General features: G+C 47.8%; 1 protein-coding gene across 1 annotated transcript in view; it reads right to left on the bottom strand.

Annotated features, from left to right (window-relative positions):
- Nucleotides 1-21548, bottom strand: part of LOC147113035 (speedy protein A-like) — a 36213-nt gene that overhangs the window by 4551 nt on the left and 10114 nt on the right. The window contains exon 4 of the mRNA XM_085997904.1: nt 12630-12801. Coding sequence (XP_085854030.1) covers nt 12630-12801 — 172 coding nt within the window. The remainder of the gene's footprint in view (nt 1-12629; nt 12802-21548) is intronic.

Consider the following 21548-nt stretch of genomic DNA (forward strand, 5'->3'; position numbering starts at 1 on the left):
TGTTGGAAATACTCAGCAGGTCAGGCAGTATCTATGGGGAGAGAAACCGAGTTTACGTTTCATGTTGATGACCTTTCGTTATCCGCCTGAAACGTTAACTCTGGCTGGAATTTTCTGTACCTGGGTGGGTCGGGTGCGAGCAGTCGCCATGGCGGGTCGTGAACCCGTTCCTCATATCATTCCACTCCTGTGATCGATTTTCCCTTAATGGCGCCTATTAAGGCAGCCCTGCGCGTTACCCAGCCCTATTAAATGGTGCGGATCTGATGATGTCATCGGTGACACGTTTCCAGCTGGGATAGTGAAAGGAGCCATGGCCACATTGCATTTGAAAGTTCATCTAGGATTGTGCAGGCTCTGTACTGCAGCATTGGAGTGCACTAAACACTTGGAAACATGACTGCACAGAGGCAGAGGGCTGCACCCAGGTTCTCAGATGACTCCCTCCATATGCTTGCGGAGGGAGTGAGAGGAAGTCCTATTCCCTTCGGATAGGTGGAAGAGACCTCCCCAGCAGACCAAAGGAGCCCGGTTGGAGATTGCAGAGTAGGTCAACAGCAGAAATGTTGTCAGGGTGCAGTGCTGGAAACGCTTCAGTTATCTCATTAGATCAGAAAAGGTGAGTGCAAATCCACACTCAACTTCATCCTGCTGTGCCTCTCATCACATCCCCATCACTCTGCCTTCCCAACCCTGCTCCTGCACATCATTACTCACACCCACATACCTTGCACGTCCACCCATCCCTCTTTATCTACATTATCACATTCCCATCTGACTAACCACCCCTCACACTCACCCTCATCCTAATGCAATCATACCAACTAAAAACACACAAGGAGGCCATTAGACATTGGCACCCCACTTCATCATAGGCACCCTCTAAAGATGTTACACATCCATTCCTTACACTCATTCCATCACTCTCACTCAAACTTCTCTTCTATCCCTCCTTGCAGGAGAAGAGAGCCCACAATAAGAGGGAGAACCGGAGGTGGCCCTCCATCTATGGCCACCTCAACTGCAGCAGAGGTGGTCGCCCTGGAAGTCTCAGGAGTTGCAGAGCAGCTAGAGGGGGGAGACAGAGAGAGGGGGACATCTCAGCAACATGGTAATAGAATTACATCTCATACAACCACATGGCATACAGCAGTCACTCATATGGAGACTGATGTCAGCAGCCAGTGAATATTCATCATGTGCATAATGGTATCGTTACCCATTCTTGATATGACATTTCTAAATCATCTCTTTACTCTCCACAGGTTCATGAAGAGGCCCCCCACTGTCTAGGAGGAAGAGGAAGATGAATCCTCAGAGGAGCCTCCAGCCTCTGAGGGTGCACCATCAGCAGGCATAAGCACATCCAGCACCAGCGCAGATACATACACCTCGGTGGGTCCCACGCGAGATAGAGTAGTGTTGTCACCTGGTGTGTCACAAGTCACAAGTGGGCAAGAGGAGGAGATGGTGGAGACAGGGACAGCAGTGGAGACTCCTCACCGGAGGGTGCAGGGTCACTCCCAGCTCTGCTCAGCTGCATGCAGATGCTGAGCCTCAGGGGCCATCCAGAAAGAGGGTGATCCTGGAGGTGCAGCAAGAAGTGCAGGGGGGCTCTGACAGGTTTTGCAACCGCGATGCCTGCAAATGTGCAGAGAATGGAGGAGTCAATCTCCAACATGAGCACCATTGTGTCGCAGGCGATTGCGACTGTATGCTCTTCCATGGAAAAGATGGCCTCCTGCATGGAGCAGCTAATTCGCCACTCACAGGAGCACATGGTATCTATGGAGAATAGATGGCTATCTATGGAGAATAGATGGCAGACGCTCGCAGCCCTCCTCTCTAGGAGGGATGTAAACGTAGACTTCAGTCCTCATGGCCCCGCTGCTGTGCAGCAAGGTGCCCTCCACCTCCTTGCTAGCAGGGAAGTGCAGGTGGCCCATGAGAGGGATGACGGTGAGAGGGGACATGGAAGTGGGGGCTCCTTTCAAAGCGCTCACACTTCTCCTCCATTGCCTCCCCCTCAGTCACAGCCCCACATTCCTCCTGGGATCACGATGGCCAAGTCTGCCCCTGCACAGTCGCAGGAGGAGCAGACTTTGGCGGGGTCATCACAGACTCCAAGACCCAGAGGACGTCCACCAAAAGTGTCTATGCAGTTGCAGCAGGGAAGTGAGCAGGCTGCCTCTACATCTGCTGAAGCCACAGGGGTAGCACCTCGTAGAAGCACGCGTAAGTAAAAGAGGAAAGACAAGGGTGTTGTAATAACTGTTTGTGTGAAATTTCCGTTAATCTGATGTCACAGATAAAAATGATTATTTTCACCACTTTCCGGTCATGGCCAATTCTGTCTGCAACTTTGGAAGTGGCTTAGTGAGTTGGAGTGAATGGTGAGACATAACGTTACCTCCAGCAATGGTCGTCAGTGTGACAGGAATGGCCTGGTCATTGCAGGGATGCTTTATGGTGTTGATGTGGGGTGTTGGGAGCCGGGTGCAGCATATGGCAGCCATATGGGTGTAATGCCTTAAGTTAAGTAAATCTGGCTATGATGAGGCCATCCCTGGCCTCCCGGGCAGCAATGTGCTCGGGTGCTGGTGGGATCTGGACCGCAGGTTCCTCCTGCTCCTCCTCGTCTTCCAGTTGCTGCTCCTCCTCTGAAGAGGCTGTGCGCTCAGCCTTGCTCCTCATGCAGTGCTAATCCTCACTGCTGTGCTATGTTGTGCAGGGCACAGCAGACCACGATGATTCTGGAGACACTGGCTGGTATGTACGGAAGGGCTCCTCCAGATCTGTCAAGGCATCTGAAGCGCATGTTCAGCACGCCTACTGTCTGCTCTAAGACACATCCAGTGGAAATGTGGCTTTCATTATATCTCCTCGGCCTCAGTACTTGGCCTCCTCAAGGGTGTCATGAGCCACGTCTTCAGTGGATAGCCCTTGTCTCCAAGCAGCCAGCCGTAAAGTCCATTTGGAGGAGCAAAGAGCTGAGGGACTGTGGACTGGCACAGGACGAAAGAGTCAAGGCAGCTGCCAGGGAATTTGGCGCACACATGCATAATGATCTTCCTATGGTTGCAGATGAGCTGAACACTGAGAGAGTGGAAGCCCTTGCAGTTGACAAGGACTCCTGGGTGATGATGGGGTGCCCTGATGGCCACATGTGTGCAGTTGATGATGCCCTGCACCCGTGGGAAGCCAGCCAGAGCGGCAAAGCTGAGCGCCTGCTCAGTAACATTGGCTTCATCAGTGGCAAAGTTGATATAGGGGCATAGGTGACCTGTGTGATGCATCTGTGGGAGGCCGACTGCGAGATCCCGCAAATGTCTGCTGCAGATCCCTGGAAGGAGCCTGAGGTGAAGAAGTTGAAGGTGCTGGTGACTTTGACAGCCACTGGCAAGGCGTGTCCACCTGCTCCTCTTGATCTGGCTGCAGGTCTTGCTCCAGCAATCTGTAAATGTCTATGGCGACCTGGTACGACAGCCTGAGCCTCCTTTGGCACTGCTGCTCAGTCATGCTGAGGAAGCTCATCCTCTGCCTGTATACCCTGTGTTGGGGTTATCGTCTCTGGCGCAGTGCAGCCCTGCGCTGATGCCCTCTGTCCTGTGCAGCATCAGGTGTTTGAGGAGAAGGTTGGTGGTGTTGTTGTTGGTGCTGCTGGTGTTGGGGCTCATCGTGGTCCGATTCTGAGGACCAAGGAGAGACAGTATAAACGGCACCCATGCTTATGTAATAGATGACAGGTCAAGTAGAGATGACAGAAGCAATCTGTCAATGGTGTGATAGGTTCTACCAATGAGGTGACAGTGGATCCTGACTTTGCTGAAAACAGTTGCAACCTCTGCAAAGTTAAATCTGTGCTGACAATACACTCAGCAACAGCATCTGCCTTATGAAAGTGATCAGGTGTCAGGTGGGAGTACTGATTGAGCTTTCCATGCAGTGCACTAATGAGCTGGATCAATGGCCACTGCACTTCCACCTCAGGTTCACAGACATGGTTCCCAAGCTGCGTGATTCCGGTGGTCATCCAGTGAAATTGGAAAGATAGGGTTAAAAAGGCGCTTAAGCGTCTGACAAGTACCTAATAATCATCTTAATTAGCTCAGCCACCTCTGCCATTTGGATCGCTGCTGCGCTGGCAAACGCGCCTGAGGGAAAGGCGTGTGGAGGCAGGATAACAGCGGGTTCCCGACCTGCTCTAAGTTATTTCAACTTTCACTCCCAATCCGCCTCCAATCCCGCCCGCATGGACGCCAGAATATTCCGGCCTCTGTCTCTCATCCCACAGGTGCTGCCTGATCTGCTAAGTATTTCCAGCATTTTCTGTTTTTACTTCAGATTTCCAGCATTGGTAGTATTTTGCTTTTGTATTAGTGAATAAGGCTGTTGGTAATGGCAGATTACTCACTGTCACTGCAACCTTCCCATTCTCCTGATGAAATCACTACATATAAACAGTGTAATCCTTAAATCACCTAGGGACACTGTCCTTTTAAGAATTTCTTGTACACCTGGAGACACACTCTTACTCATCTGTACATATTGCCTTATTGCTGAAGTGTCATCGGCTGGAGGAGCTCGAACTCCGGGTTTCAGAGCTTGAACAGTAGCTGGCGTCACTGCGGTGCATCCGTGAGGCTGAGAGCTACGCGGATAGGACATTTCAGGAGGTGGTCACCCCGCAGCGTAAGAGTGTGCAGGCAGAGAGGGAATGAGTGACTGTCAGACAGACAAGGAGGACCGGGCAGGTAGTGCAGGAGTCTCCTGAGTGCATCTCGCTCTCCAACCAGTACTAGTGAGGGCAGTGGTTCCTCTGGGGAGTACAGCCAGAGCCAAGTCCATGGCACCATGGGTGGCTCAGCTATACAGAGGGGGAGGAGGAAGATCGGGAAGGCAATAGTGGTAGGGGATTCAATAGCGGCCGCAGACATGATTCCAGGATGGTATGTTGCCTCCCTGGTGCCAGGGTTAAGGATGTCACTGAGCGGCTGCAGAACATTCTGAGGGGGGAGGGTGAACAGACAGAGGTCGTGGTCCATATCAGTACCAACGACATAGGTAGAAAAAGGGATGAGGTCCTGCAGGCAGATTTTAGGGAGCTAGGAAAGAGATTAAAAAGCAGGACCTCAAAGGTAGTAATCTCTGGATGTGCCACGAGCTAGTGAGTACAGAAATAGGAGGATAGAGCAGATAAATGCGTGGCTGGAGAGATGGTGCAGGAGGGAGGGCTTCAGATTCCTGGGACATTGGGACCAGTTCTGGGGGAGGTGGGACATGTACAGGCCGGACAGGTTGCACCTCAACAGAGCCGGGACCAATGTCCTTGCGGGGGAGTTTGCTAGTGCTGTTGGGGAGGGATTAAACTAATTTGACAGGGGGATGGGCACCAGGATGTAGCATTAGAAAGGAGAAACAAAGTGCACAAAGGATGGGGGGAGACACATAACACTAGAGTAAGAAATAGTGAGGTATTAGCTGGAGTCAGACTAAGAGACAATACAAGAAGGTCTAAGACAAGTTTACAGTGCATGTGTGTGAATGCATGAAGCGTGGTAAATAAGGTTAGTGAGCTGCAGACTCAAATAGCCACATGGGAATATGACGTTGTGGTGATAACGGAGACCTGGCTCAAAAAAGGGCAGGATGGGGTTTTAAATATTCCTGGAAATAAGGTGTTCAGGAAAGATAGGGAAGGAAAGAAAGGAGGTAGGGTGGCAGTATTGGTTAAGGAGAATGTTACAGTGCCGGAGAGAGAAGATGTCCTGGAGGGGTCAAAGACAGAATGTATTTGGTTAGAGTTAAGAAATAATAGAGGTGCCATTACACTACTAGGTGTATTCTATAGGCCACCAACTAGTGGGAAAGATATAATGGAGCAAATTTGCAGGGAAATTACAGAGAGGTGCAAGAACTATAGAGTAGTAATAATGGGGGTCTTCAATTATCCTAATATAGACTGGGATAGTAATAGTGTAAAGGGTAGAGAGGGGGAAGAATTTCTGAATTGCGTTCAGGAGAACTTTCTTGATCAGTACGTTTCCGGCCCAACGAGGAAGGAGGCATTACTGGATCTGGTTCTGGGGAATGAGGCAGGTCAAGTGGAACAAGTGTCAGTAGGAGAACATTTAGAGAACAGTGATCATAGTATCATAAGGTTTAGATTAGCTATGGAAAAGGACTGGGAGCAATCTAGAGTAAAAATAATTAATTGGAGGAGGGCAAATTTCAGTGGGTTGAGAACGGATCTGGCCTGGGTAAATTGGAATCAAAGATTGGCAGGCAATCTGGATGACGAAAGAGATACAGAGTAAGAGGAAGCAGAAAAAGAACACGTTGAGAATACAAGTGAGAATCAGGCTGAATATAGAAAGTTCAGAGGGGAAGTGAAAAAGAAAATAAGAGGGGCAAAGAGAGAGTATGAGAATAGGAGAATAGATTGACAGCTAACATAAAAGGGAATTCAAAAGTCTTCTATAGGCATATAAATAATAAATGGGTATTAAGAGGAGGGGTGCGGCCAATTAGGGACCAAAAAGGAGACCTACGCATGGAGGCAAAGGGCATGGCTGAGGTACTAAATGAATACTTTGCATCTGTCTTCACCAAGGAAGAAGATGCTGCCAAAGTCATAGTGAAAGAGAAGATAGTGGAGATACTGGATGAGATAAAAATTGATAAAGAGGAGGTACTAGAAAGGCTGTCTGTACTTACAAGTTGATAAGTCACCAGGACCGGATAGGATGCATCCTAGAATGCTGAGGGAGGTTAAGGAGGAAATCACGGAGGTACTGGCCATAATTTTCGAATCCTCCTTAGATATGTGGGTGGTGCCAGAGGACATGAGAATTGCAAATGTTAGACCCTTGTTCAAGAAAGGGTGTAAGGATAAACCCAGCAACTACAGGCCAGTCAGTTTAACCTCGGTAGTGGGGAAGCTTTTAGAAACAATAATCAGGGACAAAATTAACAGTCACTTGGACAAGTGTGGATTAATTAAGGAAAGTCAGCACGGATATGTTAAAGGCAAATAGGCCTAGAAATTCAGTATAGCCACGTTTGGGGCGCTACAGCCGGGCGGCCGCTAAAGTTTGCGCCTGGCGCAACTTCGCGCCACCTTCGCTGATATTCAGTGGCATCGCCCCAAGAGGTTGCTGCTGCGCTAAAACAGGCGATGCACGACTATCATTAGGCGCTAAGCCGGCGGCCCGGGGCGAAACCCCCGAGGGCGGGCGCAGCGCAGGTGCGGCGAGTTGCTGATTGAAGGCAGACACTCTGGCGCCGGTGAGCTCTTAAAGGGGGAGGGTGGATTTGTTTTTTTGAAAGGCCGAGACTGGTGTATTTGTGTTTTTTGAAAGGCCGAGACTGCTCGATTTGTGTTTTTGGGGGGGGCTTCTCTCCATTAGTTTGTTATGTGGGAAGGGCAGAGAGGTATCAAAGTTATAAATGTTCTTAAATCGCACTGTCCATGCTTTCTTTTGGAAGCCCTGGTTGCCCTGCTCGGCTGAGGGCTTGTGGAGCGGCTACATTCATCTTGTGCCATTGGCACAAGCCATTCCCTGAGAGGGGACCTAGAACCGACGTTCAATAAGCCGCCGACGGGCGGCCCTTGCACTTTCTGCCTCCCTCCTGTGCTGGTCCTCCTCCTCCTCCTCCTCTGGTTGTCCTCCAATGTCTGGTGGCAGTGGCTGAGTCCTGCGGATAGCCAGGTTGTGCAGCATGCAGCACACGACCATGAAATGGGAGACTCGCTTAGGCGAGTACTGTAGGGCTCCTCTGGAACGATCCAGGCAGCGGAACCGTTGCCTCAGGACGCCGATTGTTTGCTCAATGAGGTTCCTGGTTGCTTGATGGCTGTCATTGTATCCCTCTTCAGCAGGGGTGCTGGGCGCACGGAGCGGGGTCATCAGCCAGGTGCACAAAAGATAGCCTTTGTCCCCGAGAAGCCATCCTCGTGGGTGAGGCTGGGCCTGGAACATGTCTGCCACAGAAGTCTGGCGCAGGATGAAGGCATCGTGGCTGCTGCCTGGAAAGCGGGCATTGACAGCTAGGATGATCTGCTTGTGGTCACACACCAACTGTACGTTGAGCAAATGGTAGCCCTTCCGGTTGCGGTAATCCTCGGCATGCTCTAGAGGTGCCTGCAAAGCCACATGCGTGCAGTCAATGGCGCCCTGCACCATGGGGAAGCCCGCTAATGTGGCAAAGCCCATTGCATGCTGTTGCTGCTTGACAAGGGCCATGGAGAAGGAGATGAACTGACATCTCCTTCTGAAAAGGGCATTGGTCACCTGGCGGATGCAGCAATGTACGGCAAACTGGGAGATGTTGGAAATGTCCCCAGCAGCGGATTGGAAGGAGCCGGTGGCATAGAAGTTGAGAGACACCGTCACCTTCACTGCCACCGACAGAGACGTCCTGCTCCTCAGCTGTGGCTGCAGATCTCCACGAAGCAGGTGGCAGATCTCAGTGACCACCGCCCTTTGGAATCGCAGCCTCCGAACACACTGCTCGTCAGACATGTTCAGATATGAGAACTGCTGGCGGTATACCCTGGGTGGGTAAGGCCTCCTTAGCCGACGCCTGTTGCCCCTTCTCCCTCTGGCCATGACTGCCACTCTCTCACGGCGTCTCTGAGCCCTTTGAATGCAATGGAGAAGGCCAACGTTTGCACCCATTGCAGCCCCCATTATATGTTTCCAATCAATGCTATGGCTCTGAAGTTAAAGACAAGTGCAAAGCTGTGGCCTGAAGCCACAAGTACCTGTGCGAGTGTTGAGCCAAACCAGAAAGCTCTCTACCTTTGTCTCTCTGCAAAGATCCGTCTCTCACAAAGAAGGAGTGTTGCAAAATGGCTGCCATTTCTGCTGCAGGAGGAGTGCCCTTTAATTAGCGCCCCCCGCACCCCGCAGCGACTGGGAACCATTCCCCTCTACCAGTCGCTAGGGGCGCCAGGCGCGCATAGGCCGGCGCCACTGAATTTCCGGTTTGGGGCGCACAAAGGGCGTTGCACGATGAAATGACGTTAGGATCTGCGCGCGCAGCTGAGCGCGCGCAAAGGCTTTGCGCCGCCGCTAAATCTTTACTGAAGTTGGGGAGAGGCGCAGATCGCGCAGTGCCCGGCCGCTAGCCGCCTAGCGCCCCACATCTCCTCCTCCTAAGGCGCTAGCGGCTGGCGCAAACAACTGAATTTCTAGGCCATAGTGTTTAACTAACTTGATTGAGTTTTTGATGAGGTAACGGAGAGGGTTGATGAGGGCAATGCGGTTGACGTGGTGTATATGGATTTCTAAAAGGTGTTTGATAAAGTGCCACATAATAGGCTTGCCAGTAAAGTTGAAGCCCATGGAATAAAAAGGATAGTGGCAGCATGGATACGAAATTGGCTAAGCGACAGGAAACAGAGAGTAGTGGTGAATGGTTATTTTTCGAACTGGAGGAAGGTATAGTGACAGACAGACAGGCTGGTGAAATGGGTGGACACGTGGACGATGAAATTTAACGCAGAAAAGTGCGAAGTGATACATTTGGGTAGGAAGAATGAGCACAGGCAATATAAACCAAAGGGTACAATCCTAAAGGGGGTGCATGAACAGAGAGACCTGGGGATATATGTGCACAAATCGTTGAAGGTGGCAGGGCAGGTTGAGAAAGCGGTTAAAAAAGCATATGGGATACTGAGCTTCATAAAAAGACGTACAGAGTACAAATTCAAGGAAGTTATGATGAACCTTTATAAAACACTGGTTCGGCCTCAGCTGGAGTATTGTGTCCAATTCTGGGCACCGCAATTTAGGAAAGATGTCAGGGGCCTTAGAGAGGGTGCAGAAAAGATTTACGAGAATGATTTCAGGGATGAGGGACTTCAGTTATGTGGTTAGACTGGAGAAGCTGGGGTTGTTCTCCTTAGAGCAGAGAAGGTTGAGAGGAGATTTGATAGAGGTGTTCAAAATCATGAGGGATATGGACAGAGTAGAAAGAGAGAAACTGTTCCCATTGGCGGAAGGGTCAAGAACCAGAGGACACAGATTTAAGGTGATTGGCAAAAGAACCAAAGGCGACATGAGGAAAAACTTTTTTACGCAGCGAGTTGTTAGGATCTGGAATGCACTGCCTGAGAGGGTGGTGGAGGCAGAGTCAATCATGGCTTTCAAAAGGGAATTGGAGAAGTACCTGAAGGAAAAAAATTTGCAGGTCTACGGGGAAAGGGCGGGGGAGTGGAACTAGCTGAAGAGCTCTTGCAGAGAGCCGGCACGGGCTCGACGGGCCGAATGGCCTCCTTCTGTGCTGCAACCATTCTATGATTCTAGGTAGATCCCGAGTTCCTTCAACTAGCGACAGCAGGAACAAGACCCACAAGTGCACTTTTTGCGCAATACAACCAAAAGTGAACTTTTAAATCCTAGTAATTCCTTCTACATCAGGTTGGCATGAAATATAGGAGAAAAGCTTAGAGGCAGCTTTGTGTAAAATTTCCTTCACCTTGTTCTCCTTTCCTTTCAAGTGTCAGCTTAGCTCAATTGGTAGCACCCTCATCTCTGAGCCAAAAGGTTGTGAATTCAAGGCCCAATCCAGTAATTGAGCACAAAATCCACGGACGGTGCAATACATAAGTTACTATACTTTGGATGAGAAGCTTAACAGAGACAGTTCAGGTGGATTTTTAAAAAATGCCATGACATTGTTTGAAGAATAAAAGGGCAATTCTTCCAATCCTGGCCAATATTCTACCTTTAACCAAAGGCAGATTGACTCGTCATTCATCTCATTGCCGTTTGTGGGATCTTGATGTGTAGGATGGCTGCCATATTCAACTAAATAACAGCAGTGACTCCAAGGCAGAAAAGTAATGAATTGGCATGTCCAGAGAGGTGTGACAAGGTGTACATAAATACAAGTTATTTTTCTTCCTGCCAGAAAAAGTTTCTTCAAAACACATCTCTTTGACTGCCTTTGCTGTACCACACCCTAACCCTCTCCATTTTCATTTTCTCCCTCTTGTCTGCCGTCCAGTATATTTTTCTCTTTAAGGTAAAGCTGATTGAGATGTTTATCTGCAAGAGACCTGGTATAGAAATGCTATTTGTATTTGGAGATACTACCTAAATGAGATTAAGTAAGATTACACCTACATTGAGTGATCTATTATACTTTTCAAATCATCAATATGAACTTACAAGCAACATCAAAGTAACATATAAAGATTGGAAGTGGGGCTCTCATTACTTGAACGCACAAGCTATCCTCGACCAGGGTCGCAGGCAAGTGTACATAATGTTCTGTTTAAACTAAGACACCTGACTCCAGTAACTGCCATAAGAAAAACATCCTGATTTTCTCATTTTGCTACAGAAAAACAAACCTCTTCTTTCTTAAAAGGTAGCTCAACAAAATATTTCCCCTTCTCCAATTAAATAATGGGTTTAAGTGTGGTATCAACAACAACTTGCATTTATATTAAACCAAGTTGTGTGGTATTCTTCATTTTAATTGCTTTTGCAATGGCATTGCATGTTGGATGTTCAACGTGCTTTTCCATGAAGTGTCAGGAAGTCTCCATAGTGTCAGGAAGTTTGCGTCCATAGCTCTTGACAACAAATTCCTATTCTCAGCCATACTTTTGTGGGACAGTAAGAGGCACTGAGGAGAGGTTTATCACAGGGAGGCATCTCTTGGCAACCAAGTGAATTCCAGCACTGTTTGAGGTCTTCAAGCAGGTCACCACCCCATGTAAAACTCTAGTTAGACCACATCTGGAGTACTGTGTTCAGTTCTGGCCACCGCACCTCAGGAAGGATATACTGGCCTTGGAGGGTGTGCAGCGTAGATTCACCAGAATGATACCTGGGGTAAAAGGGTTAAATTATGAGAACAAGCTGCATAGACTAGGCTTGCATTCCCTAGAGTATAGAAGATTCAAGGGGTGATCTATTTGGGGTGTTTAAGATGAGTAAAGGATTTGATAGAGTAAATAGAGAGAAACTATTTCCTTCAGTGGGGGAGTCCAGAACAAGGGATCATAACCTTAAAATTAGAGCTAGGCCGTTTAGGGGTGATGTCAGGAAGCACTTCTTCACACCAAGGTTAGTAGAAATCTGGAAAACTCTCCCCCAAAAAGCTGTTGAGGCTAGGTCAATTGAAAAATTCAAAACTGAGATTGGTAGATTTTTGTTAGGTAAGGGTGTTAAGGAATACGGACCCAAGGAGGTTAATTGGAGTTGAGATACAGATCAGCCATGATCTAATGCAATGGCTCAACACCAGGTTATAGTCCAACAGCTTTATTTGAAATCACAAGCTTTCGGAGCGGCGAAGGAGCAGCGCTCCGAAAGCTTGTGATTTCAAATAAATCTGTTGGACTATAACCTGGTGGTGTGTGATTTCTTACATTTGTCCACCCCAGTCCAACACCGGCATCTCCACACTAATGCAATGGCGGAACAGGCTCGAGAGGCTGAATGTCCTACTCCCGTTCTTACCTTTTCAGCTGAGATATAGGGCAGTTCATGGGGAAGCAAACAGCAGAAAGAATACTAACCCAGGTCAGATTATATGTGTGTCTATGCAAAAGGCCAATGTTTATACTGAAGCGATAGACTATTATATTAATATGTGATCATTCTTACCTCCTCACAACAGCGTTTGCTGACAGCTGCCCTATAACTGATTTTTGCCCAAAGCTGATCTCTCTGCTTTAAGAAATTTGGAAATAATTTCTTCCATTTCTTTCCAAGAGCCCATGGAAAGATTTCATACTTGTATTCCTCTTCATCCTCTTCCATGGTATTAGCTAAATATCTAACAAACAGGGGCAGAAACATTTTCAACTTTCAGTACATGCGCATTTCATCGCTTCTTCCCCCCTTCTTTCAGTTAAGCGTTTGCCTCATATCACACCCTTTCTCCAGCTCTGGAACCGCAGGATGAGACAGGCAGTGCTGTAAACTCCTCCATAGCCAAAATTAATTCCACGACATGAATGGCTGACAGAAGAGTGTTTATACATGGACCTCAGTGAGTCCTGCCAGCTTCCCCAGCACCCCCACCTCTCAAAGTGGAGCGCCCTGCTGGAGCATGGGGTTCCACCTTCAGAACCTTGGGAAAACGGACAAGTCACCCAAATGAGGACAGGCAAACATGACTGGGATCTCCATCTCACCAGCGTTTGATGTAATTCCAGACCTTTTACAGCTACCATGGTCACCAATGGGCCTTCTTTTATAACTTGATCCTCATTGCTGCCGAGACTTATTTTAACACCTCTATTTAGTAAAAATATATGAAGAAATGTACGATGCAATAGCAGTGTTGTTGCATATATAATATAAAACAGAACTGAACTAATCCCGATTGTCAGATTTACTTGATGATTTTCCTCGATCAAGGTTATGTTTTGGTTAGAAAGATCCACTAGTGTTCCCAGCAGAGACACTGGGTAATAAATTCTATGTTCATAACATAGTAAAAACTTACTTGAAACTCTTCTTTAAAAAAAAGTTCAACCTCATAGTGAAAATGTTACTGTTTTTATTTTGTAGCCTTCATTGTACTTTGAGCTCAATTATACTAGGTACAGGGAGAAATCTACAAAGTACTGTTGGAGGCTTTTCATTTCTCCAACTTCACTGCTGAATTCTTCTATACTCATCCTGCTTTCCTTTTCATTTTGGAGCCATTTAACTCACCCTTGGTCTTTCTAATGCTGTTTCACATGCTATGATGACCTTTGCATAACGTAACCCCCATTACAGGGAAGGTGACAATATGTTTAATTCCTCATCAACGTTGGAGAGAATAGTGCTTTGATGATAATTAGGGCATTACTCGATCTAATTTTTCACTTTCTGTATGCAATGCGTCACTTCACTTTGGGATCTTTCCATGGGCAGCATGGCTGAGAATTCTGGAAACTTGGGATATGTAAGAACATGAGCACAGACGTGTGTTCTACCACTACACTGTACACGATATTGGGTCTGCAGCTTGCTGAGCTATAGTGGTTGGTGTCTTAAAAAAATATTCAATGCATGCCGGGGGGCCCGGGCAACTAAACCCAGGTCTGCATATTGGGAGTAAAAATCAACCCATAGTATTCCTGAGAGTCAATGAGGAATGTGGCGGGGGAGTGAGGAGTATCATAATAAATATAAATTGGATAAGAAAGCAACCCCTTGTATATAAATGATTTATGCTGTCAAAATTATTGCCCATAAAGTCATGCTTTACATTGTTTTGATGTTTTTAATCAAACAAATTTGTATTTACCTTCAAAGCACTAAATGCTTTCCCTCTTTGTACTGGTAGCACTTTTCCATTACTGGATAGGGAGAGGGAGGGTCAGGACTTACAAACAGCAAGTTCTAGCTTGCTCTGTGAAGGCCCAGTTTTGCTGTCAATCAGAACATTTCTGAGAGTTGTGGACACAAACGCACACTGGAAGCTGTAATCTGCTGCATTGGTGAGACTCTCCAGCTGGCAGTAACAACTCTGGAAAGCCCCAAGAACTCAAGTTTCAAGCTTCTCAGAGAGGCACAGGCCTCTGACAGAAAACATTGTTAGACACCGTTTAAATGCATAAGATGCTGTTGTACAAGTAAACTTAATTTTCTTGTAAATGTTGTAACTTTTATGTCTTAATTAAATTACAAACATTATTTTCAGTATTATTTCTCACTGTAGGGGCAAACCAAGATGACAGCTGAAAGTTTTAAAACAAAATTGATTTGATTGGTTTTCCTTTTTTTATTGATAGCTTTTGCTGACTGCTTATATATGTGCTTATATATATAAATAGCTTTTCATTGGAAGATTATATCTGTTTTTGATTAATAGATTCCTTATTTGTTTAGTTGTGACTGGTATGAATATGAAATTTAAGCCAATCAGAAACAAGTGTGACCCAGAAAGTTTTTATTATTTACAGATGTGATGCTTGAAGTGCCAATGGGTAAAATGCATGCTAGAAGCAAGACTATCGCGCAGAATTTTTTTTATGCTAGCAATTTTGTGATACTATATACTTTCAATTCTTCCATCACCACCTTTATCCTTTCAGCTATATTTGGTGCCTTTATTGTATACCTGGTGTATAAAAAAAATAAAAATGGATGAACATTTCTTTCCATCTAACTTTCTCCTTTATCCCTCCACACCAGAAGGGGGCAACTTATGCTATGGTATGGTTTTTATAGACAATAACAGGCTGCCGGTATCTCCCTGTTTGTGCCCCTCTGACGTGGGTGACCTTGTTTGGAGCAGAAGCTGGCAGAAGGCCAGGACCCAACATATCCAGGTGCCAACCCAATTCAGATTTACAGCAGGAGTGCCCCAGAAGGGCTGCGGATTTTTGGCCTCGACATATATACTAAGGATTTGGACTTGGCTATAGGGATACAATATAAGGATTCGCAACCTATGCAAAAATAAGGAGCATGGTTAACTGTGAAAAGGACTGTCTGCAATTTAAGGAGGGCACAGATAGGTTAGTGGAATGGGCAGACAGATATCAGATGAAAACGAACATGCAGAAATGAGAAGTGATATATTTTGGGAGGAAGAATAAAGGGAGGACATTTACACTTAGTGGCATAACTTTAAAAAGGAGTAGAGGAACAGGGAGACAACAACAACAGTGACAACACCTCCTTTCACTGGGAATACATGCCACCGATGCTCCATGAGGCCAAGGGTAAAGAAACTCCCAGCCTGGGAGTTCCCTCCACCGACCACAGGATCACTGATACAGGTGACATTGTTTGGGGTGGGTAGAGATTCTGCCCTAGACAAGACCCTGAGGAAACTGGTGGAGAAGGCTTTGACCTGGCTTATTTGGATCCAGGCCTCGTTCCTGTCCTGTCTGCTGCACTCATGGAAGGAGGACGCTGGAAGGACCCTAGTGCATTGAAAACTATTTTTTAGATAAAGTAATGAAAAAAAAGACCAAGAGCTCGAATTTGCCAGGCCCAAGGAGGCGGGAATGGAGGCACGTGGGGTGTTAAAATTGCAAAAAATGGCGGGCGGGCCTGACCCCACTTCCATCCCGCCTCCAAGCAATTTTCCCAAATCCGTGGTTTCTGATCCCGTCTCCATCCCGCCTCCAAGAGGCGGGATAGGCTCTTAAGGCCCTTAACAACCACTGAATTGCCTCTATAATTCCATTTTGAGAGGCCTTTCTGATTTTAAGACTTTTCCTATGTGATGCACATCTCCACTGAAACACGACGGTGAAACCTGGCGGTAGCACAATTGGATTGCTGACTATCAGCTGCAGCTCCACCATTAAATAGGAAATTTGATCAGTCATCATTTGCAGGTGGCAGAACTTTGTTGTCTCAGGTCTGGGGGAACTTTTAGCAGGCATAACCATAGCTGTGGAAGTTTGGAGCCTGACACCCATCTCCAGTGTGACCTCCTGGGAAACCCTTCTCGCTACCTTGACTGAGCGCTTCCTCAACTGAGGCATATACCAGAAGAATGGGAACCATTTATTTCCTTTCCTCCTGGACATCAGATTCGGACGAAGACCAGACGTGGCAGCAGCAGAACCCTGAACAACAGCAGCACCAACTGCAGGAGCAACAGCAGCAGCTCCAAGCTGCTGCTCACCCACCTGAAGCTGCACAGGCCAGAGGGCGCCAGCGCATGGAAGCCCGTCAGCGCAGGAGATACCCCCCAAACAGGGTCTACAGACAGAGGATCAGCTACCTCAACATGACTGAGCAGCTGTGCCAAAGAGTTTCGCGAGAGGTAGTGGGTGACATCTGCGCAATGGTGCAGCATGACCTGGAGCCCAGAGGAGCAGGTGGATAACCCTTACCAGTGGCTGTCAAAGTCACCACCGCACTCAACTTTTTTGCCTCAGGCTCATTCCAGGGATCAACATCAGACATCAGCGGCGTCTCCCAGGCGGCCGCACACACTTGCATCACGCAGGTAACCGATGCCCTCTTTGCCATCGCGCACAATCACATCCATTTCTCCAAGGATCAAGCAAATGTCACGCCGCGTGCGGTTGGATTTGCTAATCTGTCAGGCTTTCCAAGGGTGCAGGGCATCGTTGACTGCACACATGTGGCCCTTAAGGCACCCCATCGCAATCCAGGTATTTTTGTCAACCCTCAACGTGCAGCTGGTGTATGACCACAAGAAGGAAATTTTGCATGTTTGTGCCAAGTACCCTGGCAGTTGCCATGAGTCCTTCATACTGCGCCAGTCTAGTGTGCCTCCGCTCTTCAGTCCGCCAGACCAACTTTTTGGATGGCTACTTGGAGACAAGGGCTATCCCCTGAAGACGTGGCTAATGACGCCATTGAGGAGCCCATCCAACGAAGCTGAGGAGAGCTACAACTGCAGCCACATTTCCACCAGATCCATAATCGAGCAAACCATTGGCTTGCTGAAAATGCGCTTCAGATGCCTGGATAGATCAGGTGGAGCCCTGCAGTACTCAGCAGCCAGGGTCTCCAGAATTGTCGTGGTTTGCTGTGCACTTCACAACATGGCACAGCGTCGTGGCTTGCAGATTCCTGAGGACCAAGTGGCTCCTCACATATCCTCCTCAGATGAGGAGGAGGAGGAGGAGGAGAGCGAAAACAAACATCTTGCAGAGGCCCATCAACCAGCGGCAGCAGTACGCGAGAACATTGCTGTCCGGGATGCAAGGAACGGACTCATCTTGGCCAGATTTGCTTAGCCTAGCCAATCAAGCACTTTTGCCTCGCAGCTTCTTACCAGAGCATCAACAATGACCAAGAAACAGTGGATTCATAGCACTCTGACCACCATACTGACAATTGCAAGTAATCCTAAGCCCTCAATGTGGAAGTCCCATTAGCGAAATGACACATGCCAGAACTGCTACAGTTGCCATCAGAATTTTTATTTACAATAACCAAATGATGGCTTTTCAACATTAAACATCACATTTCACCCAAGTGACTACCCTTGTGACTATTTGTGCAGTATCTTTCTCTTACGCGTGCTGCTACGTGGTGGTTCCCCCTTGGCATCAGCGGATGTGGAGGCCCCTTGCTCACTTTCTTGCTGCTCATGTCTCGACACCTTTGGCGGGCGTCCTCTGTGGTTGCGAACCTCTGAGGGCTCGGCAACAGTCTGCTGCTCCTGCGGCTGTGCAGGGGTTGAGACGCCGATCTCAGTTGGGTGGGGACTCTGGTGGGGCTCTGACCGAGGACTTGGCAGTGGCATGGTCGTGTGAGCGCTTGGAGAGGAGCCCCCACTTCCTTGTTCTCTGCCACCAACATCCCTCTCATGGGTCAGGTCCACCTCAGCGTTTGCAAGTGGCTTGAGAGCACCTTGCTGCACATCAGGGGGGCCATGGGGACCCGTATCTGCACTGGCAGTCCTACTCAGAAGGACTTCCATGAAGGTCTGGTTTCTCTGTTCAATAGCTGACCATCGCTCCTCCAGAGATGTCAGTCTATTCTGAGCACTCACCATGTTTTCTACACTCTGGCGACTTAGCTCCTCCATGGCCGTAGCCATCCTCTCCTCTACTGTAGCCATCCGTTCCACGGAGGTTGCCATCCTTTCCGTAGTGCTGCGTTCATGCGTCAACGCCTCCACAAAGGCTCTGCTCATGTTCGCTATGGACTCCTCCATTCGCTCCACACTCGCAGCTACCCTAGAGACAAAACCTACCAGAGACTCCTGCACCTGTTCCTGGAGTTCCAGCACCACTGTTCTTCTGGATGGACCCAGAGGCAGAGGGTCAACATGCAGATGAGCCGAGCTGGGAGAGTCCTGCACCCTCCGACTAGGACTCTCCACTGCTGTCCCTATCTCCACAATCTGCTGTTGCTCACTTGTGAGCTGTGATACACCAGGTGACAACACTACTCTATCTCGCGATGGCCCCACCGAGGTGTGAGTGTCTGTGCTGGTGCTGGGTTGGCTGAATTCTGCTGACGCTGCACCCTCAGAGGTTGCAGCTTCCTCTGAGGAGTCTGGAGGCTCAGGCTGTTCCTCCTGGATAGTGGGGACGGGTGCTTGCGATGGTCCTGTGGGGGAGTAAAGGAAAGAGTCAGAGATGTGAAGCCAAAGTTACATGCACATTGCATATTGCAGATGATCATAAGTCCATCTGTTAGAGCTTCAGAATCATTATCAGCGACTCATGCAATGTCAATGAGAGAGATGAAAAACTATTCTGTCACCAGCTTGCTCTGATGCACCCGTCTGTCCATCCCCCACTTGCACATCGTCCTCGATTCCCACGATCTGCAGGACTGCATCCTCCTAACGGGTGAGGTGGGCTACTGAGTCCTCACTCTTTCCCTCATTGTGAGCTCTCTTTTCCTGCAATGAGGGAGACAAGTGGAGTTTGAGTGAGAATGAAGGAATGAGTGTAGAGAATCCATAGCATAGATGCTTAGAAGGAGACAAAGATGGAGTGAGGTGGCAAGACCAAGGGCCCTCCCTGTATTTTGTTAGTTGTTTTCACAGCATCACAGTGATAGGGAGTGTGAGGGCTGCATAGTCGAATAGTTAGGTGAATGTGAACATACAGAGTGAGGGAATGGGTAAGGGTGCAGGGATGTCAGTGTCAAGTGGGATGTGGAGGAAGAGGTTGCTAAAGCTGAGTGCTGGTGAGGAGAGGCAATGGGGATCAGATTGAGGGTGATGAGAAAGTCATACTCACTTTTCCAGTGCGCAGAAGGTCATGAAACCTCTTCCTGCATTGAATCCAGGTTCTGCGGATCAGCGACAATGTGTTGACTTCCTGGGCCACCTGGACCCACACAGTCTTGGTCTGCTGGGGAGGCTTCTTCCTCCTTGAAGAAGGGAAGAGCACCTCCTTATTAACTCTTGCTCCCTCCACCAAAGCTTGCAGGGCGACGACATCAAATCTGGGAGCAGACTTAGGTCTCCCGCTGCTCATTTTGCCTCCAGGTCCCTCTCACAGCAAAGGCCAAAAGGTTGGCAGTCTGCAGAAGAAGCAAGGCTTCTTGCAGACCTTAAATGCAGCAGCAATGATGACATCATCGGAGGCGAGTTTCAGACTGAAAAAACTAATTGGGCCATGGGTTCCCACACGCTGGAACTCAATTGCTCAATTAGGTGAAAATCGCATCATTCTCCCACATCGATTTGGAATCGGATGGCTAACACAAAAAGCGGATGACACGACCCCAGCCCGCCTCAGTGACAAATTCAAGCCCCAAGTGTCTGTCAGTGAGCTTAATATGTTAATTCAATCACAGAATTCTGATGACATTTATAAACCATAAAGTTTACTCTTGCAATTTGCAACATCATCAGACTCACTCTATTGAATTACTGCCTTGTAACTGCCATTTTGTATAATGAGAATATCCATCCATTAATCATTCTACGTAGAACAGGGTGCAATGTCCCATGAAGGATGTGGCTCAGTAACTCAAAAACATTACAACAACGACAACATGCATTTATATATCATCTTTAACATAGTAAAACGTTCCAAGGCACTACACAGGTATGTTATCAAACAATTATTTGACACTGAGCCACATAAGGAGATATTAGGACAAGGCATGTCAAAGAGGTAGGTGTTCAAGAGCATCTTGAAAGGAGAGATAGGTAGAGAACCTAGACAGGTTTGGAGGGGAATTCCAGAGCTTAGGGCCTAGGCAACTGAAGGCAATGAAAATTGGGCAAGAGGCCAGAATTGGAGGAGCGCAGAGATCTCGGAGGGTTGCATGGCTGGAGGAGGTTACAGAGATAGGGAGGGGCGAGGCCATGGAGGGATTTGAAAACAAGGATGAGAATTTTAAAATCAAGGCATTACCGAAATGGGCGCCAATGTAGGTCAGTAAGCAGAGGGATAATGGGTGAACTGGACTTGGTAAGCTTCCGACCACATATCCACGCCATCACTAAGGCTGTCTATTTTCACCTCTGTAACATCGTCGACTCCGCCCTGTCTCAGCTCATCTGCTGCTGAAACCCTCATCCATGCCTTTGCTACCTCTAGACTTGACTAGTCCAATGCACTCATGGCCAGCCTCCCATCTGTTATGTTCATTAATAACTAGTCATTTTTATTAATAACAGCTAGCTTTTGCTAGACACTTTATTGAGCACATGTGGACTAGGTACAGTATCTGTAGAGGCCTCCATCTTGACTGCTGCCTTGTGGGTAGCCTAGTGCATCATGGGTAGCCCACTCTTATATACATACAGCACCACCTAGTGTACCATTCCAGAATAACAGGTTACTGATCATTACATCCCCCTTTTTTTGAGGTTAAACAAAATCAGTATCAATCAATAACAACATAAACATCTTCAACAGTCAATACATTTTCAATGTAGTTTTCTTTGTACTCAAAGATTAAGTCTATCAGGCTTTTTTACTTCACGTGTGGATCTTCTCAGCACCGGTAAGTCTGATGTGATTTCATGAGAGCCTGTATGTGTATTTGTGTTAGATTGTTCTGGTGGTGAGTGACAAGATTCAGTTGCAGCATTGTCATCGATTTGCTCTTCGATAGTCTCTTGTGTTTTTAGGAGGGAACGGCGGTTCCTCCTGAGAATCTGTCCTTCCT

Source organism: Somniosus microcephalus, chromosome 9 (genome assembly GCF_052327205.1).
Source record: "Somniosus microcephalus isolate GS21.2 chromosome 9, FLI_Smic_1.0, whole genome shotgun sequence".
In the NCBI taxonomy this organism is placed as follows: Eukaryota; Metazoa; Chordata; class Chondrichthyes; order Squaliformes; family Somniosidae; genus Somniosus; species Somniosus microcephalus.